The 27,920-nt window shown below is 49.3% G+C and overlaps 1 protein-coding gene across 6 annotated transcripts in view; it reads right to left on the bottom strand.

The window, feature by feature from the left end:
* The window catches only part of LOC135896103 (inactive histone-lysine N-methyltransferase 2E-like), a 458,065-nt gene that overhangs the window by 81,286 nt on the left and 348,859 nt on the right, over positions 1 to 27,920 (bottom strand). For 5 of the 6 annotated variants that reach the window (XR_010562591.2, XM_070541359.1, XM_070541357.1 and 2 more), the window contains exons 17-18: positions 15,512 to 15,687; positions 4,370 to 4,633 (exon numbers count right to left, since the gene is read on the bottom strand). Coding sequence is in view for 5 of the 6 variants with exons in the window: in XM_070541359.1 (XP_070397460.1) it covers positions 4,370 to 4,633; positions 15,512 to 15,687 (440 nt within the window). In the remaining variant the exon portion in view is untranslated. The remainder of the gene's footprint in view (positions 1 to 4,369; positions 4,634 to 15,511; positions 15,688 to 27,920) is intronic. The other variant, XM_070541360.1, reaches the window with a different exon arrangement.

Raw genomic sequence — 27,920 nt, 5'->3', positions numbered from 1 at the left:
GGAACATTGGCGACGAGAACGTCCAGAAGATTCTTGTTCGTGGATAAGGTGAAGCCAGGATTTCATGCTAATGTCGTCTTTGCAGCTTCACCTCCAGAAGCTGCACTGTCTAGTTTTCCGGTCGGGGGTGCGGCGAGTAGGTCAGAGAAGGAGCACGGCGTGACGGGTGCGAACGAGATTGACGATGGGAGGGAGAAGGCGAGCGGGAGTAGCGAGGTCGTGTCAAAGGTGTCGCAGGGTCAGATGATGGAGCGGGCATAGAAGGCGCGAAGGAAAAGGACGCGCTAGAGGGGCGAGGGTGGTAATCAGGAGAATAGCGCATCGGAGAAGTACAGCAGCTGCGGCAGTGGCGAGCGACATGTCGAATGCGTCGGCAATTATAACAGATCGGCCTGTCGTCCACTGTTCGCCATTCGGAGGGGTTGCGCTGTCCGTAAGAGGAGTAAGAAGAGCGCGGCAGGGATGTACTTGGAGACAAAGGTTCCGAGCGTATGGAACGAATGGATTGCACGCCAACGTTGGACAACTCTTGATGGACGATGGCCTGGATCAAGGAGATTGTCACCGGAGAGTGATCAGGTAACGGGAATGAAGGGGCCGCCGGTTGTGCCGCTTCGACCTCACGACGAATGATACGGGTCAAGTTGTCACATCACGACGGCTGGTGGAAGAGGTCGTCACAGGATGACCTAGCAGCTGTGTTGGGAAGTCGCGTGATGTGCTGGGATACCCGGCGGCTTTTAGCATGCTTAAGACGGCGGCACTCCTTGAGGATCGCATCGATTCTGGTGACATTCGTAAACACCAGTAAATTGAAGGCGTCGTCAGCAATGCCTTTGAGGACATGATTAACCTTATCTTCCTCAGACATGGTCGGATCAGACATGGTCGGATCAGCCTTGGCACAAAGGGCCAAGATGTCGAGAATGTACAACAGGTAGGACTCGGTCGACGTCTGTACACGTGTGGCAAGGGCTGTCTTGGCATTGACTTGGCGGGTCGCGGAGCTTCTCTTTGAAGAGATCCCAGCCCGAGATCTCCTCTTCCTGAGTCTGGAACCATGCAAGTGGAGCTCTGTCGAGGTAGAAAAGAAGGTTCGCAAGCATAATAGTCGGATCCCACCTGTGACTGGTGCTGACACGTTCGTATAAGCGGAGCCAGTCGTCAACATCAGGACTGAAGACTGTTGAAAACACCAGGATACCGAAGGGGGAAGACAGCAACATAGGTCGGGGCTGCAGGCGGAAACGGTTCCGTAGATGAAGTGCCGCCGGCCGGAGCCGAAGTTGCACTGTCGCCGTTGCGACCACTGCGAAGCTCCATGACGGGTATGGGGAACGTCCACCTCCACCAAATTAATGTTACGTGTAGCTGGAGCCCAATACTATATACAATTTATTTACAGGGAAGCTGACGGAAGGCCAAAATGGCGACGCTATATCAAGCGGGGCCCATGTCGTCTTCTTCCTGCTCAGTGCAGCCTCACTGTGGCGGCTGTTCCGTAGCAATATTTTTCATTTTTTATACTATCCTTAGTTAGTTTATATTTTTTGTCTGGTGCGGATGTTTTGTCATTGATGTAGATTATTAAGTGGTTGTTTACCTCGTAAAATTAGAGCTGGTTGCTAATTAGTACCTATGTATAGCAATTATCTGTATTTACCACCATTAACAGTTGTACAAAATTGCTAATCATTTTTGTATTGGACCGGTCGCAAGCCATTTAGGCTATCAGTCCAAATATTTCTGTATTAACTTTTCCTAATCATGTAATAAAGTTCCCTTTTTGATTTATTGATGATTGAATTATGCGAAGCCAGACATGCTCTCGCATGCACTCCGCCTCAGAGGCGGACAGTGCCGCCTGGACTTGGGCGCTGCCATCACGACAAGTGCTGGCAAATGATTTGTCTGCCTCTTGCTCCAACTGGCAACCGCAACTCGAGATTACGCCATCTCCAGTACAAAACGCGCTGGAAGACGGCTTACATGATGCCACGCTGTCTTGGCATGCCCACTCTTTGCACATGCGGCTGATCACCTCCAAAGCAGGGTGTGCGGCTGTGCGTGTGCTCGGCCGTGCTTAGAGCCACAGCGAAGACGCATGCCAGAAATTGAGACAAGCTCCCTCAATCGTGTTACCACGAGCTCGCTCCCCTCTCCACCTTTCCCTTTGCTCGCGCGGGAAGGTGGCACTCGTGAGGCCACCATCTTTCTTGTGTCACCCCCGCACACCTGCACCTAAAGCACGCAGTGCTCGGGGCGCAGTACGGCAGGTGATTTGAGAGGTGCGCTTGCAAGCAGCCGCTCGTAATTCAATCATTTGACCATCTGTGTTCTTAGAGGTTTCAATTTATTGTCTCGGCATTCCTTCGCAGTGGGAGTGAAATTTCATTACATTGAAATCACATACAGACACCCTTCGCTACATCGAGGTTTAACTGTAGAAGCTATAAATTAAAAGATGTGTGCATCAGCGAGGCATCAAATGCACTGTCAGCAAACAAGAAAGCTTTTTTGCGTGGATGCACATGTGTGCAAAGATATTTTTCAGCACATGTGCTGTGTTGTAGCAAGCATATAAAAAGGGTCACAATCTTTCTGAAATAAAATACTAGTTTGCACCTTGTGTGCCGCATTGCTTTTTCTGGTGTCCGTGTCCTTTATGCGCAACACTGTACATACTTGTACAGTACAGTGAAAGCTCGTTAATTCGAACTTCAATAATTCGAATTTATGGATAATTCGAACTGTACGATTTGGTCCGGCCAAGCTCCACAGAAGCCTATGTATAAAAAAGTCCGTTAATTCGAACGCGAGAAGGTTCCCTCACGGATAATTCGAACTACGCTCGCCTGGCACATGGCCAGAGAAACGCGCCTACTGCCTACACACAAGGCTGTATTGCCTCCGAAACAGAGAGAATGGCGAGAGAAGGCAAAATTGGAAAAAAATCTAACCGACGTGGGGTCACCCAGAATGCAGCGGCGGCTGCCGCCTATCCGTTCTACGTAACCTCTGAGACGTCTTGCCCGTTGCGAATCTCGGAGGCTTTGCAAATCTTGTACACCTGCTAATGTTGTGTGCAGATGGCACGGCAAGCACCGAAACACAGCTAATCAAGTACGTCACAGCTGCGCTTGCAATCAAGAAACAACAAATCCGGGCCTTCACCACCTTCACATGTTCAGTGTCTTTGTCTCGGCAGTCGTCATCGGTTGTGCACCTCTGTTTTCAGCTTAGGAGGTATCGGCCGTCGTGATTCATTGTGATGGTGTTAAGCCTCGGCTAACGTTTGTTTCGGTGGACATCGGTGGTGTGGCACAGTCGGACCCAGAGCTTCGACTTGAAGGTGGCGTGTGCCCGCGGCACACGCCATCACTTTTTGACACGCCGAATTGCTGACATGCCCTACTGCTTCCAAATCGCAGTGTACTGTTGCTCTCCTTCACTTTCGTTAATTCGAACTGAAGCGACTTCCCCTTGCGGTTCGAATTAACGAGCTTTTACTGTATGTACAGTATGTACAGTATGTACAGTATGTACATACTTATGGCATGCCAAGAAGTAGCTACCTCAGTGAAGTATTTACCAGAACGGTGGCACAGTGAAAGATGAGGAACACGAGCAGCAACATAGACAGATGCAAATGGAATACTGCAAGAAAAGCAAACTACATGTGAACAGTTGTGCAGCAGGCATAGCCACAGCTCCGGGCTAAAAAAAAAAAATCCCGAAGGGATGTTTCCCTCACCGATGGTGAGACATGCCCCAGGAGGAGAAGCAGACACCTCGAGAGGCAAATAGTCAGCTCCCTGCAACATTCCAGTTGGGTGTGTGCCTGTCGGTGCTGCTTCTATCGTCCCTCATCTTTTGCTGCACCACATTTCTGGTAATTAATCATGCACCAACTAGCCCAGCAACAGGCTTCTTATTGAATTATCTTTAGTGTATTGTGGGCCCTTTTGTGTGTGCTTCTCTGTCTACTGCGGATTTGAACGATTTAATTAGCAATTTTTCCTTCATGACTTGATAAAGCCGCTCGCTTCCTGTTTGCGACCTGTGAGCCACAAACAGATTGTCACAAGTGGGCATATGCTAAAAGCATGACAGCTGAGCTTTCCTGCAGTTCAAGTCTGGCTTTCTAAGTGAAACTGACCAGAATTCATTACGTTGCAGAAATTAGTAGCATCAACATTTTGCATCAACATTTTGTGCTTTGTAGTTTGTATGAACCTGCATGATGGACTTCGAGTGCTGCTTTAGGATGAATTACCTCTTGGCACAAAGCCAGTAAGAATCATTGCCGGTTTTTACAGCTTTGAGTTTAGTTCACAGCCGTCATTGTTTTGGAATGTCGTGCACCCACCGGTTTTGGTGTACCCTCATCCTCATCGTGTGGACCTGGCAGAGGCTCAGGCAGGCGAGGTGCGGACGTGGGTCGTCGACCGCCCTCCAGGGTGCGGCCTGCCAGCTCCAGGGGTGACGGCTGGCCGCTGGTCAAGGGGGGCAGCAGCCGCGGTCCCAGAGCTGCTGGAGGGGACGGCCCTTCCTCCCAGTCCACCGACCCTTCGTCGTCCAAGGGGGTTGGGGGGTCGTCCAGTGGGGGGCTGCCTGCACTGCTGGGCTCCCCCTGCCGACAAAACTAGGCTCCTTCACGTCCTCCCGAAATACGATGAAACTTTGCATACTAACGGTTAAAGGAATGAATATCTGACCCAGTCTCCACCAAAAAGCCCGACCCCTGAAAGCTGCAATGTTCGTTCCTGCTGTTTAGCACCTGCCCTTGTTGCACAGACGCTAACCGCACTGCCTTGATTCCCGGCATAGCTGAAGCCACGCTGCGGTTCAAAAGTACCAATGGCTCCGGCGAGGATGCCTATATGGCCAAGCATATATGAACAACTCTATCACTTCCTCGTGTCAGCACGTGGTGCCACTAGAAGCATACTTTTATTAGGCAATACGAGCAGTAACAGGAGGCAAGCGGTGTGCTTTGCTGGCAGAAATGAAAGCAACCTGTGTTGGCTAAACAAATGGCCAGGCGCAGCGTGCTAGCACAAGAATAGCTTGGCAAGACACTGGATCATGTGGCAGCATGAGGAATGGATGCTTCATAGTGCAGGGCCATCAATTTGTAAAAAACTTTCATTTTGGATGGTGTTGCATTATTATTTTCGCATGAAAAGAGACACAAATTTGAGTTAGCCTGCTAGTGCATTCTAGTACACAAATGTGCTGCGTTCCGTCCACAGAATGCAGCACAACTGAGGTTGTAGGGCACCTTCTCGGGCCATTCTGTCTTGCAATATTTCACTGCTGTCAACGTCGTCTGCCCAGTGAACAAATTTTTCATTACTATTTGTCATAAAAGTGCACATAATCAAAGCGCGCCTCACATATCACCCAAGCCAGAAAAGGAGTGTCGGCCGCTCGACAGCTTTAACAGAAGGAGAGAGCGCACATGCCACAGACAACCGACGCGATCAATGGCGACTGGAAACTTCTACAAGATGCTGGAAGAAGAGGAGAGAGAGAGCGCATGTTGAAACACCCTCTCAGATATCGACACATAGCGAGCATAGCGACAGGGGAAAGAGACGGCCCGAGCTGTGCCGACGGATGAGTCACTGCGGCCGCAGCCGAAAATGCGAGAAATGTCTAGAAGATTCCAAGGCTCTGTACACGCCATAGGAGCATGACTCCGTCAGAAAGTTGGACAAACACCGGTGGAGGCGATCAGAGCACCATGCTGGAATCGGAGGGGATCGGAGACCGCACTGGTGAAGAGATGCAACGCGTAGACTGCAGGAAGAGGGGGGCTGCCCGACAAGCTGGCCAACGAGTTTCTCGAGCGTACCCGGAAGATCTTTGAGACTTCCCTTGAGCTAAGCACTTCTGGCTCAGGACCAACGCAGGTGAATGTGAGTGGGCACTTTGTGTTCCTACTCATTGTTGAACTCTTAGGGGTTGTTGTTAATTATTTTTCAGAGTTTTGTTAATACCCATCTCAACTGCATTGTGATGTGTCTAGCTGAAGTGTGCATGTGTGTATGTAACTGCCTTATTTGAAGAATGTATTTTGATGAGTTTTGACAACTCTGGGCTCCGACTCGGTCTTTGGATCACAACCGGCATTCGCTGGCACACTAGAAGGCCCCTTATTAATTGTCCTTGCTTTCATGGGGTTATGTACCGAAGCTGATAAGTCAGCTTTGGAATTTGGCGTGATGTTGGCGCCTCGTTCATGGGGTGTTTGACACTATTCACAGTGCAACCTGTCCGCTATAGGGCTGCACTGTGAACATTAAAGAAGAATTTGTTCATTGTCAGAAAAGGGCCGTTCATTGAATTCCCCTTTCCTGCGGAAGTGCACATACCAGGCAAACCAGTCATTGCCTCAGCGAACAGTGCAATAAAGTTACAAGTGGAACCAATGGACATTATGAAACATGGTTTCACAGCACAACTCCAGATAGGGCACAGAAGGATACACAGGACAGATGCGGAACTTAACTGATGTACACTGCAGAACGATACAGAAGCAGTTGCTGCACGGGGTGAAGAAAATTCTGTACAGATAAGGGGTCGTATTTTTTCGACAGGGCAATGGATGCAGTGCTAATGGAAAAGGCGCTTTATGCAGTAAGCCTCAAATAATCCTCTTATCATGGTCAGCTAGAAAATAGGAATGCAGTGCACCACGCTTGTCTGGCAATGTGCAAAGCGTGTGGCATGCTTTTTGTGCATCCTTGTGAATTGAATATTTACTATTAGATTTCTCGAATATTCAACACAGTCTGCTTAGAGACCAGCACAGTGTTGCGTGTGCCACTCGCGCTCGATGCCGGCCGAGTGAGCTTTGCTTTTTCTTGGCCACTGAGCACGCCACAGACAGGTCACCCTGACTGACGCATGTGGGGATGCTTAACTCTCACACCTCCCCTGATGCTGTTTTTGCCGCATCATGTCTCCTGTAATCCTTCTTCTCCGTGTAGCTAAGCGCCAGCGGCGGTCGGTGTGGTTACAGCACATTATGAGAAATAGCACAAGTGTTGTGCTGCTAATGTGACCCAATGGTGGGGTTACTCAAGGGCGAAAGGGAGCAGAGTGTTCCTCTTTGGCTTGGGGTCGGTGAGCTGCATGGGTGTTCTACTTGCTTGTCCACTGTTAGCGGTACCGTCCTGCTAAAGGCTTAGAAGCAAGACACTGGGATGGATGAACCTGATCGTTCTAGCATGACACCATTTGCATGACTGTACACACGAACGATTAGCCATTGGTGTCCAGCATGGGGGCAAACATATTTGCTCACTATCCGGTCACGTAGAGTCGGACTTTCTCGATTTGTTGTGAACCCATTGGCATGCTGTGAGGGTAGTAATTCGGCTAACAGCCATCATGAGCCTATGAAAAGTGTAATAAATGCCCTTTTGAATGTTTGCACTAGCATGTTGTCATTCCTTTCTCTCAAAGGCCCATTTGAGACCCCACAAACGTGAGTTTGTCCATGTGAGCGCTTCCTGAGGCCGGCTCGGTGCAGGGATTGCCCATGCAATGCCTAAACACAGCAATTTGCAGAACGGTAGTTTGTTGGCCAAGGTGTCTTTGTTGGTATAAGATTCGTCTAGGTCGACCAGACTGATCAAAATGTAATGTGACACGGACAGAAGGAACGACAACATAAGCAATGCATATTTTGTAAAGTGCGAAGATCTGGCTGATTAGCCGCCTATAGGCAAGCAGTTCGTGTTGGATCTCTGCATGTCTCTGACAGTTTCCCCGAGATTGTGAAAACCCAGAACTTACCAATTTGCTTCCCCAAGATCACGTCGTTTGAAAAAAGTAGGCTTAACTTTTGCTTACGAATGCTGCAAGTCGCTTGCGCTGCGGAATGGTTTTTTGCAATGCTAAGCCTAAAGGCGCCTGCACACTAGTGGAAAAATGCGCACGGCGCACCATGGCAGCAGTAACACGGCAGCATGAAAATCTTGCCTCCTCTCTTAAAGCTCTGCAAGTAGGTGCGACATGTTGCGTGCTTTTCTTTCGTCTGATGACGGGCTCGAGGATGGACTTGAGGAGTCGACATTCGATGTGCTTATTCGCGCAGCCCGAGGAGTCGACATGTGAGGTGCCTAGACGCGGGCTTAAGGAGTCGACACTCGATGTGCTGAGTTGCGCAGTCTGAAGTGCCAACACACGAAATGCCTAGACGCGGGCTCGGAAGTCGATGCTCGATGTACCAGTCGGAGGTGCCGATGCACAAAATGCTTAGGCGAGGGACCGAGATGTCAGCGCGCGATGTGCTTGATCGACAAGTCGGAGACTCCTATGTGCAAAATGCTTAGCCACGGTACGAGGATTGCGTGCGGGATGTGCTTGGTCACAAATTCCGAAACACCGAGTGCTGAGAGGCCTAGCCGCCTGTCCGAGGATTCCGCTCGCGAATCTTGGTAGTGAAGTCCGCGTCGCTGATGCTTGGAATGCTCAGTCGCGGGTCTGAGAAGTCCACAAATGTAGGGATCGGCCACGCTACTGCAATGTCCACGCAGCGTCAGTTTTGACACGTCGAGATTATGGCGAGTGGATACTTCCAGGCTCGCAACGTGCAAAGAGCCGAGCTGACGACGCGAGTGCTGGACCAATGGCGAACCGCGCTGGAGTCACGTGGCGGGCACGACTAATCGCAGACTCTGGCACGACCTTCAATCATTTGCTTTTTTGTGGGCTTGTTTCTGTACGGAGGAGATAGCTGAAATGGCTAATTTGAAAACGGAGAAATGCGCTTTTTAACGAGACTAAGATGGCGGCGCTCGGTAGCGCCGTTACCGAGATATTGTGGCTTGAAAAACGCTGTTCTTTCTTGATTCCCGCAAAATTTTTCACCACCTTGGCTGATAAAACAAACTTTTTAGAGCACTTCTACGTGGTTTCTAGGGATGATATTTTCGGAATCAGATAGAAAAAAGAGCTATAGAAACTGAAAATGTGATTTAAACAAAATTTATTTTTGGGCCACCTTTTTCGATGCGAAACCTGCGTCACCCCTTGGAGGGCCCCTCACCAGGCCCCATAGCAAATTTTGGTTATATGATAGAAGTTGTTACGAGTCTTCTAGGGAGCGTTCTGCCACAAAAATTTACAAATCGGCTCATTAATAGCCGAGATAGAAATATCTCAGTGCCGTGAACCCACGATTTCAGCAGGCGGGCTCCAGTGTCAAGCATGATGCTCTCTCCACTCGCCCTGTCTAGCTTTCACATGCGAAATTCCTTCCCTGCGTTCTCCCATACCAGACCTCGAGGATCGCATAACACATACGTCACAGGCCCCGCCTTCAATATTTCTTTAAATTAGGGGGTTTTACGTGCCAAAACCACTTTCTGATTATGATGCACGCCGTAGTGGAGGACTCTGGAAATTTCGACCACCAGGGGTTCTTTAACGTGCACCAAAATCTAAGTACACGGGTGTTTTCGCATTTCGCCGCCATCGAAATGCGGCCACCATGGCCAGGATTCGATCCCGCGACCTCGTGCTCAGCAGCCCAACACCATTCATTATTTCTTTCTCCTCGCATTTTTTTTCCCGACCCTACACATTTCATTTGACGGTGTTGCGGGCGAGCTGCTGTTTCGTTCGTGCAGCGCACGATTTTGTGCGCTGTGCACAAGGAAACAAGACTGTCAGTATGATCAGTGCACTCAGCATCCGGCGGAAAACCTCAAGCAGTTCATTCACGTCATTGCCGAATGCTATGATCGTATAGTGGAGCCTGTTTCAGATGCTGAAAAAGTGGAACGTGTGCCGAGACAAATGCACCCAACATTCAGTGCTACAAAAACACTGAGGCAGAATAAGCGGACCGCAGAGCATGATCCTGGGGTGGAACACTGTAGAATCTGGCACAGCTATGGTACCTGCGCACATGACTGCACGACCGTGGGAACAGGCAGACGAAGTGCATACACAGTACAGTCCACTTTGTGGGGAGCACACGCGCCCATCTTCCCCCGCGCCGTCGTGTCGAGCGCCGGCATAGACCGGGGAGAGGCGCACTGTGCCCTTTCCCGATTCTCCATCGCTCTCGCGTCGCGCGCGCGCCCTTCCACCCCCACTTGCGGGCGGGTAGCTTACGGGCGAGGAGGACATTCCCCTCGCCCAGGTAAAAAAGGTACAAAACAGCGCGACCGGGAGAGACTCTCTCTCTCTGAGGCCGGACCCCTAACCTGCCGGACTGGAGTACCTGCTGCAACCCGTGAGTGACCACGTTGCCTGACTATCCCGGGCAACGAGGCCAGCCTATTTATTACTATTACAAAGAGGACATCCCTCTGCGAGTGTTCGATATTGCTAGTAGCAATAAACGTTGTTACCGTTGACACCGCTGGTTGTCTTATTTGTCCGAACCCGGCGTAGCCGCGATTCCCGCGCTACGGGTTGGGAGTACCACGAAGCGACTGCGTGGGGCTAGATCCGGAGCTCGCCTTCAGCCCTAGCCGCACGCAGAGTGGAACCCCCACAACTTGTAATGAAGTGAAGCGGAAGGGCCCTCCCGAAAACCAACCCTCGAGGGACTGAATCACCCGCGGTACCTCACGTGGGGACAATGTTGAGGCAGCCTGCCCTATCGCATCAGCACTGCCGTCGTGGTCGTCACTGTCGCTATCCAAGGCAAGCATGTTCGCAAAGATCGCCTAATCGGTTAGAAGCACTTCGTTTCTAAATGTACAGCCGTGCGCTTTCTTTTCACCGGCAACGTCGTGCACTGCCGATGATTCGGGCGGATCAGCCATATTCTGTTTTGGTGGGAGATGAACGAAGCTGATATTATCACGTAGTAGTGACGGTGAAGAAGGCAGCAAAACTGTGAATATAGAAACTAGCGTTTTTTTGGGCAAACTTGTGCCCTCAAAAGCAGGCTACACTAAAAAGAACAACGATAGCGGCAAACACACTCGGCGATCGTCGAAAATCTGATCAGCGGGTCAAGCGCGTCGGCTTTTATAGAGCAGTCGTCGAATGTTCTAGACTAATCGCTGGGACCCGCGTGTCTTCCACAAAGTTCTACACCATTCGCGTCACGCGACGAAATCAGATAACACAAGGTTTGGCGACAACAGACAGCCCGGATAGAAGCATCGATAACATTCCAGAAACTTCCGATACATGCAGGCGCGCCCCACACTGTGCGATAACATTTGTTGGGCAGTGAAACGTGGTCGCCCGACAAAGATAGGCAAGTGGACGTGCCAATATACTACGTAGCCAAGAATGACTTCGACACAACAAATAAAGACAAGCTCGACGGCTTAATTCGTTAGCAGAATTGCGCAGAATGAGGGCCCCAGAATGAAGAACCAATTGCGAGTGCTAGCAATCTAGGAGCAGCACTGGCAGCAGCACTGGCAGTGTTGTCAGTACAGTTGGCGCAGTAAATTCCCGTTTCGGTGCAGAGGTATGGGCGCAGTCCATTTGTGTTCAGAGGGGCAGAAGGGCGACGGGAGGGATGCACACGAGGCTGGCGTGCATATTTCATGGAGAGAAGCACACGGCGTCAGTTGGGGTGGTGAGCGATCGTGCAGCAGCTTGCATTTTCTTTTTTCTTTTCAAGGATTTCGCATTCCATTATCTTTCGGCACGGACACCCAGCAGCTAGACTTCATTGTTATAACCGATAATGCGGCATTGGGACATTGTAGTAAGTGGGTTATTTCTCTATAGCAAACATACAAAAGTTGAGGGCGAGGCAGGTTTTCATTGTTATAACCGATATATTGTTAAAAACCATTATCGTTATAAGTGGGTGCAACTGTAATGCTTTTACTGTTCTTGATGAAAAAAAAAATAGTGAAAGACATGGGCCACTATCTTGTAAACGTTTGAAAAGCCAACGTTCGGTTTTGTCTCTCGCGATTGTCCTAGGTTACGCCGATATCACAGCCTAGGCCGATCTAGGCCAATCGCGTGAGGTGAAACCGAACATCGGCTTTTTAGATGCATACAATTTAGTGGCCCTGCTGTATAATATAATAATGTGTCAATTAGAAGGTAGTGGAATGTTTGTCATGATGCATCGGCAGTTTAGGGTTAAAGGGTTTAAAGAAGCTCAGGTGTTCAAATAATCTGGAATCCCCCACTAAGGCGTGCCTCCTAATCACATTGTGGTTTTGGCATGTGAAACCCCAAATTTGGCATTACAGGATATTTTTGAAGTGGCCCTGGCAACACTGTAAGAAATGTTTGCACCCTCTGGGGCTCATCTTGTCTCCCCAAGCAATAATTGTAATTGCGCCAGTACTTCCTGGTCATAAATGGCATGCATGTTATCAGCATGACCTAGCATTCTTGACCAGAAAGCGAACAGTTTTCAAGAAATGTTAAAAAGATCATTGCTCTGAAAAAGATATGCCCCACAGGGTGCACATCTTTTCTATGCTAAACAATGTGGAACTGTATATTATTCGAGGCTTCTTGTTGATCCGACAAGGTCCGTGAGCAACCTCCACGCCACGCTGGTATGAGGCATACCAAACTGCAGCACAGACAGATAGCAGGACATTGCAACATCCACTGGTGAGAAATGCAACAAAAGAGTGAAAACAGCAAATGGCATTGGCTACGTTCTCATTATGCCAGCAGTGATGGAAGGAGGCTTTTGTTACTATGTTTTTGGATCGTACTACACTCGAACCTCGTTATAACAAAATGGGATATATCTAAACAATGGATATAACAAAGAAAATGAAATTCCCCTTGAAATCACCATAGAGATCCATGTATTTAAAACCTCATTTAACAAAGTGAAATTGTCTGGCGAATGGATGTACCGTAAAAACCTGCGTATAGTACGAGGTTTTTTTCCTGTTATTAGCGTCCCAAATTTCCGCCTCGTACTATATGTGGATCCGGACAAAAATTTCGAAGTTCGGCTCGAAGTTTTGGTTTCGTTATTGCTCTGTGGCTGCGGCTTGGCTTCGTAATATCTGCATGGCTACGACTTGGCTTTGTTATTGCTGCCTGGCTACGGCTTGCTTTCGCTATTGCAGCGTGGCTACGGCATCGTTTCTCTCTTTGTTGAGTGCGGACCTTGGCAGTTCACGTGTTAACCGCGCTTCGCGAAGTGCATCGTTTTTAGTGAAGGAGCACGATGTCGGGGGCACGGAAGCAGTACTCGGCAGCTTTCAAGCGAAATGTGATTTTAGCGGCAGAGGAAATCGGCAACAGTGCGGCCGGGAGGCAGTTTGGCGTCACCGAGGGAAGTATCCGCGGATGGCGACGGCAAAAAGAAGCACTTTTCGAGTGCAGCGGAAAGCGAAGAAGCTTTCGCGGCCCGAAGAATGGGGCATTCCCTGAAATTGAACTCAAACTGACGGAATTCGTCCGAGAACAGCGAGCCGCGCATCTTGCTGTGAGCGTGGAGCTCATGCAGGCAAAAGCCAGGGAGCTTGCGAGAGAAAAAGGCCTAACGAGCTCCACCTTCAAAGCAAGCAAGCATTGGGTTTATCGGTATATGTGCCGTGCAGGATTTTCATTGCGCCGCAGAACTTCAATTTCACAAAAGCTGCCGGAATCGTTCAAAGAGTTACTGGTGGCTTTCCAGCGCCGCGTTATTTCGTTGCGCAAGTTGAAGAACTTTCAGCTAGGGCAAATCGGCAATGCTGACCAAACACCAGTTTATCTGGACATGCCATCGCCCCTCACCGTGCACGAAAAGGGCTCGAAACAAGTTTGTGTCCGGTCCACTGGGAACGAGAAGACACGTGTTACCGTCATGTTGTCATGCACGGCAGACGGCCGCAAGCTCCCGCCCTATGTCGTCTTCAAGCGCAAGACAATGCCGAAAGGTGAGCTGACGAAAAATGTCATCGTTAAATGCCATGAGAAAGGGTGGATGAATGAGAGTCTTGTGCTCGACTGGATAAAGTCCGTTTGGTGTAGGCGGCCCGGTGCACTGTTGTCGTTCCCGTCCATCCTCGTGCTGGACGCGTTTCGTGGCCATTTGGCCGACTCGGTGAAGAAGCTGTTGCGTGATTGTAATACTGAACTCGTCGTTATCCCTGGTGGGATGACGTCTCAGCTGCAGCCTCTAGATGTTTGCGTCAACAAGCCTTTCAAGGACGCGGTGAAGCGGTGCTACGCAGAGTGGATGCGGTCAGGTGAACCTGCAGTGACGCCAACTGGGCGGCTGAAGCGGGCATCGCCAGCCACGCTGTGCAAGTGGATCGTGGACGCATGGGCGAGCATCCCAGAAGACCTTGTGCGTCGCGCTTTCAAGAAGTGCGGGATTTCGAACGCGCTCGATGGCACCGAGGACGAGTACCTCCGGGAGGATATGTCAGACAAGGAATTGTCCGATGAAAGCGCAGCGGAGGACGACAGTGAATGAAGTGCTGAGTCCGATTTCAATAAATGTTTTCCCCGAGTTTCTCTCACTCGTATTATACGCGGGTAAACCTTTTTTTTCCCATTTCTCGTCCCAGAAATTTCACCTCGTATTATATTCGGGTTCGTATTATACGCGGGTTTTTACGGTAATGAACTAGATCCGTCTTTGAAACCAAAAAATACCTGACTGTTGTGCACAGAGTACATTGCTTTCCGTGAGATTCGGCACTCATTTGACGCGGCAGTACAAAACTCCCACGCCCCTGCGTGCGTCAAATATGTCGTCGAGCAACAATGGTATTTTTCACGGTCGCGTGTAGCTGCACACCTACGCACAAGCATCAGCTCACCATTGTACTTCTCTACTGACAAAGATCAGTGCATCCATTTCTGTGCGGCGCGCCGCAAAGGCAGGTGCAGCTGGGTGTGGCCCCCCCGAGATCTCCTGGCCGCAATTTCGAGGATAATGCGCAAGCCTATGCGAGTTTTGCCATGCGGCACGGCTATGCGTAGCAGTGCGAAACATTAGTGCATTCACTTGTATATTTCTCTATGACGTGCTGCGCAGGCAGCTGCAGCTGGCCTCAAAAAGCGCCCCGGTGCAATCTTGGGGGGTCACGCGCAAGCCATGCCGCCAGTTCTCCCCCTCAGCCTGCGGCCCGCCGCTGGCTGGCAGCTGGGCCTTTGCGATCGCATTGGCATCGGTGCCACTCTGGAGGAGGTGAGCCAGTGCAGCAGGCGGGGCTTAAATGCGCTCCACTCCTCGATCGCATAGGGGAGCACCGCATTGCGTGCCACTGGACCCCGATGAGCCAAGTGGAAAACGCCCTCACATGAGACAGAAGCAAGGTGCATCGGGTGTTGAGAAGTTGTGTAAAACGCCGAAGGTTATTTTGTTGTTTTGTTCCAATTTCATCGCACGAGGGGCCGTGTAGCTAGCGGCTCCATGGGCCACAAGGCCGTTTCTTTATTCCCATGTTTAAGATTGTGCAACCCATTGGACATACACTTCTGTAAATGGCAACAATGAATATAACAAAGTAATTTCGGCTCCCCCTTCAACTTCGTTACAACGAGGTTCGAGTGTGTTTGGAGAGGCCAGCCGGTGCACGCTGTGGCTCACCTGACCATGCTGCGACTGCGGCTGGTGCTCCTCGTCTGGATAGCGGTGCAGCAGCAGCGGCGTCTGAAAAGAAAGCAGGGTGGCAGCCGCCTCCCCCGTGGCTGGAGACAGCCCGCCCACCGAATCCAGGGAGCCACGCATCAGCCGCCGCTTCTTCAGGGGTGTCACCAGGTCGGCTGCACCACAAACCGCAACAATCTGTCATTATTCTGCCCCGATAAACATTTTCTGTTCAATTGCAGTGCATTGGATGCTCTCATAGCAACGCAAAGGCCGACAATTGAGACATGTCGGAAATAGGCGGCCAAGAGAACTTAAGACGCGAAAGCTGCAAACATCCTGCATCTAATGGGGCAATCAACTTGTGAGAAGGTTCACAATAGAGGTGCAGTTTATGCTGTGCACTGAAGCTGGTTGTGCAGGGTGAACTAAATTGAGAGCTTCATGGATAACCAAGACTGGAGGCACCATCTTGAGGTGCATCATTCCAACCAGCTGCAGGCATAAAGCTTCAGCGGTAATTTTTTTAACGACAATGGCCATGAACTGGATGAAGAAGATGTCACTTGCTGTCCAGTATTCCTTATAAGGCAACACAGTTCAATCTTATTATAAAAATGTCACATTGGACATCAAAATACCTTCGTTATGTCGTAATACGCGAACGGGTCAATGCAAAAAAATGAAAGCCTCCGAAGGGTCAGCAAAGGGTCTTCAGTGGATTTTGATTACGCTCCGACAACTTGCCATGCTGATATGAGGCATGGGAACAATAATTATAACATATGCATGCTTCGCACCGCTGCAAATACTCAACCGTGCAACCAGTGTTAGTGAGCAGGATCGGCATGTTGGCTTGCCAAATCAGTCCAACCAAGCCAAAAGTGGTCAAAACACTACCAATAGTTTTTTCGGACATGGAGGGCAACACACATGGCCTGTACTCTGCCACTGCAGCCAATCACCAATGTCTTGAAGTGTAAACATAAAAAAAAAGCACCGACTACAAACTTTTCTGACACGAAGGGGACAGCACGTGAATCAGTACTCTACTACTATGGCAATCAGTCTAGCCCACACATCTGATCTCACAGTGAATTGCTGACAAGATCTATGAGTTTGAACTTATTGGTGGCAAGCTTCCTGTGATGACTTGTCACCACAACACCACCAGCCAAACTGCTTAGGCCCAGTGTCCCACCATTCTGACTGCCCAGCTTGCGCACGTCGCTGCCGCTGGTGATACAAACATCGGCTACTGTCTTTCACACTGGTTGGATGAATAAATCGTCTCAATTTTATCTTTTGTGACAAATGACGACCACTGTCAAACCTGTAGCGTGAACACGGGCTACGGCACGAGCCAAGTTCGACTCGGAGCCCACCTCTCACCTCTGCTGCACTGCTTGCGAGATGGCTTCACAGCATCATGAAAGCTTCGCACTCTAAAATTTGTTTTTCGCTCAGAAAAGTTCGTGTTTCCTCTTCTTTTCTGGAGTGATGGTGCCCACACGCTGCGTTCAAACAATCAAATGCCACACGCGTATAGCATAATCTACCGGGGGCAGAAGCAATGTCCCGGAGCATCTAAATGTCATCACTGGGAGGGTGATACTGCTTCAGTCGTGTGACATGCACGATATCACTGGACTGGGAAGTAGGTGGGGTGTCAGGGGCGAACTCGTAGGTGACAGGAGTCACGGCACGAAGCACTCGGTATGTGCCTGTGTAACGAGACAGCAGTTTTTCTGACAGGCTGACCTGACGTGACGGAGACCATAGAAGCACCAGAGAACCAGGCGGGAAGTGCACGTTTCGGTGTCGCCGGTCGTACAAACGCCTTTGACTCTCTTGGGATTTCAGAAGGCGGTCACAGGCAATTTCGCTTGCGTGGGCACAGCGGGCGGTGGTGTCAAGTGCATATTCACTGGTCGGTGCTGCGTGAACAGGGAGGGTTATGTCGAGGGGCAGTGCTGGTTCTCGGTCGAACAGAAGGAAGAATGGGGAATAACAGGCTGTGTTCTGGCGCGAGGAATTATAAGCAAATGTGACAAAGGGTAGAGCGAGGTCCTAGTTAGTGTGGTGTGAAGAGACATGTTTCGCGAGCATGTCTGTTAGTGTGCGATTGAGATGCTCCTTTAGGCCATTTGTTTGCGGATTGTATGATGTGAATAGGTTGTGCCTCGTGGCACAGGACTGCAGGATGTCCGCGATAACTTTTGATAGGAATGTCCGGCTACGGTCAGTGAGAAGTTGTCGCGGAGCTCCATGTAATAAAATCATGTCGTGTAGAAGAAAATCGGCGACGTCTGTGGCGCAGCTTGTAGGAAGCGCGTGGATGATGATGTAGCGTGTGGCATAATTCGTGGCCACAGCAATCCACCTGTTCCCAGAGGTAGAAAGAGGAAAAGGGCCTAGTACCGTCTAAACCAACGCGAAAGAATGGTTCCGCAAGAATGTCGAGTGGTTGAAGGTAGCCAGCAGGGAGTGTCGATGGTGTCTTGCGTCGCTGGCATTTCTCACACGCAGCTTCGAATGGAGAAATGCGAACGGAGAAATCTTCGAACGGAGCAAGCAAGCCCTGGCCAAAAGAAGCGTCGGCGGCTCCGGTCGTAGGTACGCGACACACACCCGGGTGACCGGCAGTGGGGAGGTCGTGAAGTTCGCGGAGAACAGCCGAGCGAAGGTGTTAAGGGACCACAAGGAGTAATACAGGGCCATCAGGGTGAATGTTGGGGCGGTAGAGTACGCCATCTTGAATGTGAATAAGCGGAGGGAACTGTCGGGAAACGACAATTCCAGGAGGTCAATGATGATACGCAAGGACGGGTCACGGTGCTGCTCGTCAGCGACACGGAGCAGTTGAAAAACAGAGAGAACACAGGCGTCGGTGTCAGTATCAGACTTAGAGGTCGCGTCTTCGAGTGGGTAGCAAGAGAGGCAATCTGCGTTCTGGTGTTGGCGTCCCGACTTGTAAGTCACTGTGTAGGGATATTCTTGTAGTAGGAGGGCCCAACGACCGAGCCGGCCAGTAGTCCTTCAGCGACGAAAGCAAACACAGCGCATGATGGTCTATGATTACTGAGAAGGGCTTACCATATAAATATGGGCGGAACTTTGAAACAGCCCAGACGAGAGCAAGACATTCGCGCTTGGTAACCGAATAGTTTCGCTCTGCAGTTGTCAGGAGCCGGCTAGCGTAGGCTATAACGCGGTCGTGTCCGTGTTGGCGTTGCGATAAGAAGGTGCCGATCCCATAACCATTGGCATCGGTTCAGACCTCTGTAAGTGCGGACGGGTCAAAGTGGGCCAAGACCGGTGGATTGGTGAGAATCGTGGTGATAAGGCGTGAAATGCAGCAGCCTGAGGGGAACCCCACATAAAAGGCACATTTTTCTTCAGAAGTTCAGTGAGTGTTCGAGAGATTGCTGCGAAATCTTTCGCGAACCGTCGGAAATAAGAACAGAGCCCCACAAAACTCCGGATGTCAGGAGATTCCCAGCGCGAGCCCAGTTCGTTCTTCCTCTTTTCTGGAGTGTTGGCGCTCATGCACCTCGTTCAAACCAACAAATACCACACGCGTGTAGCAATATCAAGCGTGGAAAGAACGTACTGCCGCCTACATGAACAGAAAATAACTGGCCTTCCCAATTCTTTAAGGTGTGTGTAATGACCAAAACAGATTCATAGATGCATTTATAGGACTCGTTGGTTATGCGCATGACAGTCATGTGTTGCGAGAAGGCCCCTTTGTTCCAAGTGGGTGCAACCAGATGTCATCATCATCATTATAATTTCGTCGCACCACCTAGTTTTCTGCCATCCTCTACTGCGCTTCCCTTCTCTTGGTACCCATTCTGTCACTCCAATGATACAACGGTTATCTAATTTGCACATTACATGACCTGACCAGTACCATCTTTTTCTCTTAATGTCTATTAGAATGTCATCTATACCCCGTTTGCTCTCTGATCCAAACCGCTCTCTTTCTGTCTCTTAAAGTTATGCCTAGCATTCTTCGTTCCATCGCCTTTTGCGCAGTCCTTAACTTGTTCTCAAGCTTCTTTGTCAGTCTCCAAGTCTCTGCACCATATGTCAGCACCGGTAAAATGCACTGATTGTATGCTTACCTTTTCAATGATAATGGTAAGCTCCCAATCAGGAGCTTACAATGTCTGCCATATGCGATCCAAACCATTTTTATTCTTCTGTGAATTTCCTTCTCACGTTCAGGGTTCCCTGTGATTAGTTGCCCTAGGTAAACGCACTCCTTCACAGACTCTAGAGGCTGACATGCGATCCTGAACTCTTGTTCCTTTGCCCGGTTATTTATCATTATCTTTGTCTTCTGCATATTAATCTTCAGTCCCACTCTTTCACTCTCCCTGTTAAGGTCGTCAATCATCTGTTGTAACTCGTCCACAGTGTGTGGGGTTTCCGGCTCTCGCGGTGGTTGTGTGGAGCCATTGCGTTGTGTTGCCGGGGGCTCCGTGTCCCTCTCCTCCTTGCCTGGACGGGGTGGCAGCGGGTCATAAAACACTGTCACTCTGCTGTCATCCCCCCCACGCGAAGGTCAATAGGCTTTCGCCATTGCCTAAGATTTCGGCGGGATTCGGGCCCTGCTTGCGTGCGCTCCGGGTAAGCGCTCGCAAGACGGGGGCCCGGGGAGACCACATCGCGGCGTCTGAAGGTGCGTACGTGTTCCTCTCTGCCGGCAGCGGCCCCCTTTGTGCGGCGCCGGCTGATGGTCACTTCGGCTCGTCGGGGTCCCGGCCTCGCCGGGCGCGCGCGCACTCTTTCGTCGTCTCGATGTCCTGAGGCAGGGTCTGCCGATCGTGCCCCCGTCTGTTCGTCTGTCGTTTCTCTCTATTTCCCTTTTCTCTGCTGTGGGGTGCACGATGGCAGGCGCTGACCGAAGGATAGGCAAATTCTTACTGCTCGGGTTCTTTGTTCTTTGTTTCTCTCTTTGTCGCGGTGCACCATTCTAGCGGCCACCGGCGACCATTCGGCCATGTTTCGTCTAATTAGATTCATATTCGGACGTTACGTTAAAACGTGTGTTTGTATTGAGTCCCAGGTTAATAAACATTCTTTGTTGTTTCTTGAGAGCTTTGCCTAGGGCCTCCCTTGCTGCGCGCGCGGTCTCGCCTTCCCCTAAGCTGTGGGGCCGGCGGGGTGCGTACGCGCGCAGCTGCGCGTCGGCACACGGAGCGGGCCGGAACAGGCGCGGGCGCGCGGTGCCCTGCACGCATGGCGGCTCGGAGTGCTCGAACCCGCGGTGGTCGTCCGGCGCGAGCGGAATCGGAGCGTGCGCGCCGTGAGCGTCGCGGATGAGAAGACCACAAGTGTTGCTGAACAGAACAATGTCATCGGCAAACTGAAGGTTGCAGAGGTATTCACCGTCGATCCTTACTCCTAAACCTTCCCAGTTTAACAGCTTGAATACTTTTTCCAAGCACGCAGTGAATAGCATTGGAGAGATTGTGTCTCCTTATCTGTCTCCTTTCTTTATCGGTATCTTCCTACTTTTCTTATGTAGAATTAAGGTGGCTGTGGAACCACTGTAGATATTTTCGAAGGTATTGACGTAAGCGGTCTGTACTCCTTGATTACGCAATGCCTCCATGACTGCTGGTATCTCTACTGAATCAAACACTTTCTCGTAATCAATGAAAGCCATATAGAGAAGCTTATTGTACTCTGCGGATTTCTTGATAACCTGATTAATGACATGGAAGTGATCCATTGTAGAGTATCCTTTCCTGTGGTGATGGCTACATATTCTGCACAGACACTAAAGCCTTAGGCTGCCAATGCCTTACAAAGGCAGTAGGTGCACAGCCAGCAGAGGGTTACCACTGAGAACACCTTTGGGCTACTCAAGCAGCGTTTCAGAAGGCCTTATTATGTGAACTCTAGGACCATCTGTAAAGCGTGTGTTGTCTTGATGGGTGCTTCATAATATGTGCAATACAGAGAGCAGACATCCCTCCTCATGACAACGTTGTGAATGACGACCGGTTAATACGTTTCCTGAAAGTGAACTTTTTTTTTTTGCAATGGCTTTTAGTAGATTGCCAAACTGTGACTGCATGGTACATTTTTTGGCTGCTAGCTCCCATGCAAACAAGAAAAGGTGTGACCATGCGAGGTGGGCATGACTGCGAGCCACAGGAGCCTGCCGCGGTAGTGTTTGTCCTATCCTGTGACCTCCCCCCATGTTTAGCAATCCAACATTATAGCCACTAAGTAACCACTGCAGGTGTTCTCGTTAGCCAGTGTAAAGCTTATAAAGAAAGCATTAGATCCTCCTGACTTTCCTTACACCGTCACATTTCTTGTTTATGCCTCTTTCACAAAATATACTTCACCAATGAAACTTTAAAGCAATCACTTTTTATTACTCCCACTTACTTTTCATCCCGCATGGACCACCGGTTCAAAGTTGACGTGCCAAGCTGCAGGACTAACCTTTATTTTGATTTGCTTGTTCTGAAGACTAGTGCCGACTGGAACCACCTTCTGTCGTGTCCATCGCAGTGCCTTCAAACCTGCTGTACGTGATTATCTTCATTAATCTGCCTTCTGCACATGTCTATCACCCACTCCCCTCTGTAGCGCCGAACGACCGCGAGAGTAAATAAATGACATGGCACACAGAACAAATCCCAGGCATGTGTGTCTCTTTTTGTGGTTGTGTCCTTGTGCTAAATCCCGTCATTAGGTATGCACCAACTAGCCCAGCAATTACCTACTGTAGAACACGATCATGAATGAGGCAGCAAGTCTAGCAACCGACTTATTTCGTAAGAGCAGGTGAGATCTAACCAAGGGAAGTCTAACCATGCGCAGAGAACTTTGAGCAGAACATGAAAAAAGGACAAAACAAAAAAGGCGGCAAATAAAAGTATGACTGACTGAACAATACTCGTAGAGCCTGCCAGTGTGGAACTGCCAAGTGCACGGAGGCAAATGAGGCAGCCAACCATCATAGTTTCCGACATAGTTGATCAGGCTTCTCTGATGCCTAATTTCAGAGCAAAATCTTCAAAGCATGTCAAAGAACAAGTGTTGTGCGGAGGGGTGCTCAAATATTTGCAAAAGCTTGCTGGTGATACGGTTCTAATCATTTGCCGCAAAGCCACACGAGCGATAGCAACAGCAGCAATGGATCGCTGCCATTTGGTGGGATATTGTTCTTACGCTTTCTTTTGTCATCTCGATGTTTGCTGCACTCAACGATGTTTACAAGGCTGAGCAATGAATTTGACCAGGGCCTACCTCAATGAAGGGGAAACCGCAGTTGCTAACTTCAGTCATCCTTGCTGCAAGATATGATAGTGTGCATCCCGAGTGCACTTTTGAAAGCACCCACAAGTGGCCATCAGTGGTGCCTCTATGGCGGTGCAAAACATACATACAGTATAACCTCATTGATATGATCATGTTACGTACGAAATACCTGTCAAGAAATAAAGCACTCAGTTGTTAGTGCGCCTACGTGGTTGTCTCGTGTCTCCTTCCTTCGTCCGTTGTTTTATTTGGCGCCTTCGCTGTAATCGTGTGTAACCAACTTGCCCACCAGCACGTGCTCAGTGTTGTTACATACGATTTCCTGACACCAATGTTTGTGATCGAGAATAAAAAAAATGACCCAACTGAGTTACGCTTATATTTTACTGGTTAATGCTGACACGTATACTTGTTTATCTTTTAGGGTGACCGCGTTTCACCACCTAACACTTGTTATCACTCAGTGCAGGACGTGCCTGCTGTTGTGTGTCCGGGAGTGACAGTGCGCGAAGCCGGTGTTGTAGATAAAGGGACCAGTGTGGTGAAGACAACTTAACATCAAGAGCAAATGGGTGAGAGCAAGAAGCCGACGACAAAGAAGCGACGCGCGTGATATCTAAGTGTCGTCAGAACAAAATACTATGAAGAAAGGGACCATTAAGGGCCGTATATGATGGGTGACGTAGAAGAAAATGAAGGAAGAAGAGGAGATGAGGGAGAGACCCTGGAACGGCGTAGTGGTGTTCAGACGCAAGTGAGCGCCAAAAAAGTCAGCGTCCGCTGGGAGCGGAAGTAAACCGTCGAGCCGTGAGCCTGAGCTCCCAGATTCCTACTGGCAGAACCTGAACTGCCTAGCCTCCAGAGCCGGGACAAGGTCCCACCACATGAGTGGAGTGAGCTGTCGGGCCACGGGCTCAAGCTTCCAGATTCCCACAGGCAGAACCTGGACTGTCTAACCTCCTGAGCCAGTACAAGGCCCCATTGCGAGACAACCTGGAGTTTGCTCAAGGAGCGAACGGTGCCTTCCGTCGACAACGGCTCGGCGCTCTTCAGCCAAGCGACCATGTGCCAGAACTGTTGGTGAGCCGCACCCTGCTCTCAGTCTACTGTCCTTGTGTATTCGGACACACACAAGTATAGGATTAGGATAGCGGTGACTTTGATTAATGAGAACTGCATTTGTTATAAGCAGTGTAGAGTGCTCGTTATCCCTTTATTTTCTATCCTTTGTTTGTGTTTTTTGTTTCCACTTTCTTTATGTAAATATACATTCTTCTAACACTTCTGAAATAAAACACTCTCATCCTTTATTTGAATAGGAAACATGGACAGCGATATTATTTTAAGTCGCTTTCCATAAACAAACCGTGACACCTGAATGTATCGGAAGTTTCTCTAATGTTACTGATGGTTCTATGCACTGTCTATTGTCACCGAACCTTGTGTAGCCTGATTGTATGTATGCATGATGCAAATTGTGTAGTACTTTCTGGAAGACAAGATAGTGCTAGCGATTACTTGTGAACCTTCGATGGCTCATGTATAAAAGCCGATAAGCTTGACCCACAGATCAGATTTTTGATGATTGCCGACTGTGTTCGCCACTATCGTTGGGCTTTGAGTGTAACTTGCTTTTGTGGGCACAGGCTCGCCTAATAAAAAGTTAGTTTCACCATTCACAGTTTTGGAACTCTTTTCTTCATTGCCACTACAATGTGACAATGTGTTCCCGGAAAACATGATTTTTCGGCACCAACATTCAGTACATCACCGAACTGAGATTGTATGATAAATATAGGTTGTCCGGTTGCTATATCCCATGTAAACAAGAAAATGTGCGAGGTGCACACGATCAAGAACAGTACACACCTGCATGTCTCATGTGAAAACTTATTCCAGTGCCAACAAATCTGCTCCTGGGTCGTCGCATGTGGCGTTCATGGCTATCATTGCCAACCCTATTGCAATAGGCCTCTTCACCTATCCGCTGCACAGCAAGTGGTGCCTGACCTTTAGAACTGCACGCATGTCTTTGTACACCACGACGTCCTACCTTACGGCCCCGATATCATGGTCGGTCCCTTTACGATACTCAAGCGTGCACCTAAATATCTTCTATTGCTCATCAACGGCTGGGAAGACATGGTCTCCGTTGACCGTCTGAAGCCCACTCACTCAGAATCTGGCCACTTCTGTTGTCACATTCCCCCTCCCGACCGGGCAAGCCCTACCAGCCACGTGCGCACCACCCGCTGTTCGCCATTCGTCCTGCGTGCACAGCTTCCTCGCTAGAAGGGAGTCTCTGTAGAAATCTGCTACTTACCACAGTGATTCGACCAAAAAGCCGACGACGACACGCCCTGTACGCTCATGATGCGCGAGCAGAGGTACGGGCAATCGAAGCCAGCGGCGCTTAGTCCCGCTCCCCCGACTGAGCGGGCCCTGTTAAATATAACTTGTGGACATCAGGCACCAACGTCTGCTTTGGCGTTTTCTCGCCCACAATATGATATACAATAGATGTCAGATGTAAAAACTGGCAAGAGCACTACTGCCTAAACACAGCCCTTGAAACTCAAGGGTCTAGAAGTATGTGCTAGACAAAACTACCATCACAGAGGCATCCTCTGGAGAGAGGATGCACTACGAATTTATTGGGATAACATGTAGGACAACATCATTCAAATAACCTAGGACTGATTTGGTGTTAAGAAGCGGTTCTTCACCAAAAAACATAATGGCATAGAGAGGGACATGATAGCGGTGTGTTGTAGGACAATGTTTCTTTCTCTCTATTTCAGCTTCCCGACACTCCAGGAGGAGTTGGGGGATGGTCAGCCTCTCACCACGTCCCTCAGGTTGGTGGTTCATCACAAGACAGCAAGAAACTGTGGGAGGCATGTGTGTGTCCTATTCCGAGATGACAGAATAGGACAACCGTTTGCAGTGTTTTGGTTATGGAGGGCCAAAAACTTAACTGTGGCTTAATCAAGTGAAGCTTTGTTTCAGCAAGTGAACATTTGTTTCAGCATTCCACAAGTGCAGGAAAGGCTTCAGATCTGAGGCAGGGACAGCTGCAGTAGGATTAGGAGCGTGCAATGTAATTGATATGGCCATCTGGTCTGCTAGCACAATGCCTCTATGGCGAGGCACCCAGCATATAATGACATGCTTGTTAGATATACCGGGTATTTCAGCGAGCACTTCAAAAAATGTTTATATGTTGCCTGTGGCAGATAGCACAATTCTAGTCCATGAGATGGTTTACTCGAAGAGCCAGACATTTCTTTCACAAAAATATTTGACTGCATAATTACCTATTGATTAGAAATTCACTAATTAAGTTTAACTAATTACCTTGTGGCCCATATTGCAATTTACAAATTCTAGTCGTGGAGCTCACAAGGCGGATGCACTTGGAACAAATTCTCGGGATGGCACCAGTTTTGAGATATCAATTCTCGAATTTGCGGAGAAATGCATTGGCGTTCCAGTCACTTTTGTGCTTCAATGCATGAAACAATGTATTATGAATAAAGTCACTAGAGTAAAGTACTAGAATAAAGTAACTAGAGCTCGGAAGATGGATCGCCTTGCGAGCTCTTCGGCTTTGTAAATTGCAATATGGGCCACAAGGTAATTAGTTGAAAACTTAATTAGTTGATTATGCATTTAAATTTTTTGTGCAAGTAATGCTTGCGTCTTCCAGTAGACCAGCTCATGAATTAGAATTGTGCTATCCGCCACAGGCAACATTTAAACATTTTTGAAAGTGTTAGCTGAAGCGCCTTGTATACGCTCTACGCAGAATGGTATAGAGCTCAATGAGTAGATGATTTTTGTTGTCATAGAATGACTTAAGGCTTTTAGGATGCTTTGATAATCTTTAAATACAACTGCTTTGTGAAGATTTGATTTGCTTACATGCTTCACAGGCGACAACAGTGCATGCACCTGAGCCATGAAGAATACCCGTTTCCGGGTACAGTGCATCGGATTCCGAGAAGGATAGACCAACGGCTACATAAGACACCCCGGCACGTGATTCAGAAACGTCTGTGTAAAACTCTGTGCACGAGTACTTGGACTGGAGTCATAGGAAATGCATTCTAATATGTGCCCCTGGTGCATGTTTAGTGACTTCTACAAACAATGTGTCACACTCTATCAGCTGCCAGTGCCATGGCTGCAATAGTTTCACTGGAGCCATAGGACAATGTTCAAGCAGTGGAATGCCCATTTCATCACTAAGGTTCGTCACACGCAAAGAGAAAGGTCTTCTCAATGCAGGCTGGTTATGGAAGAGGGTGGCAGCGATCGTATCGTTTATGGTTGAATCAGGCGGATGTTCACAGTTTGATTTATTTTCAGGAAATATGTAAAGCTCTAAAACTGGTACATGATCTCTGAAGATGGAGCGACCACACGTTTGCTTCTACATAAAGGCTTTGTATGAGGCTTCTCCACAAGACCTTGGTCGCAAGGCAGATTTCCAAATGGTGGATAGGATCCAGCATCTTTAAGTAGTCGGTGCAGCCGGCTTATATACTATCGCGCCGTAGTCATGACGTCAGCTGACAGGGCACTCAAACAAGTTCAAAGGGCATTTCCTGTCCCTGCCCCATGTTGCGCCTGATAGAGGCTTTGAATTAAAGTTAACTGTTTTCAGGAATTTACCGTATTTACACGATTGTAAGTCGACTCGAATGTAAGTCGACCCCCCCATATCGCGTGTGACGGGGTAAAAAAAAAAAAAAAAAGATCGTACCTGAGGGCGCATTTGATAACCAAAATTTATTAGTAGCCGACATGGTCACTGGACCACTAGTCTTCACTAGTGCTGCCATCGTCGTTGCTGCTACGGTCCCACAGCTCGTCGTCGTCCAGCAAAATTCCACATTTGGCAAACGACCGCATCACGACACCTTGTGGAACAGCAGCCCACGCCGAATGCACCCAACCACACGCAGCCGTCAGGGAGGCTCTTTTGAGAGGTCCGGTTGGCGTAAGTTTGTAGTCTTCTGCCGCCAGACATTCGTTGTATTCACGGCGGAGCAGGTCCTTAAAAGGCGAAGACCAAGCTTGTTTCGCGACCATGTCGCACTTCCCCTGGCAG

This window comes from Dermacentor albipictus, chromosome 6 (assembly GCF_038994185.2).
Source record: "Dermacentor albipictus isolate Rhodes 1998 colony chromosome 6, USDA_Dalb.pri_finalv2, whole genome shotgun sequence".
Classification (NCBI taxonomy): domain Eukaryota; kingdom Metazoa; phylum Arthropoda; class Arachnida; order Ixodida; family Ixodidae; genus Dermacentor; species Dermacentor albipictus.
This window is presented reverse-complemented; position numbering and strand designations above follow the sequence as displayed.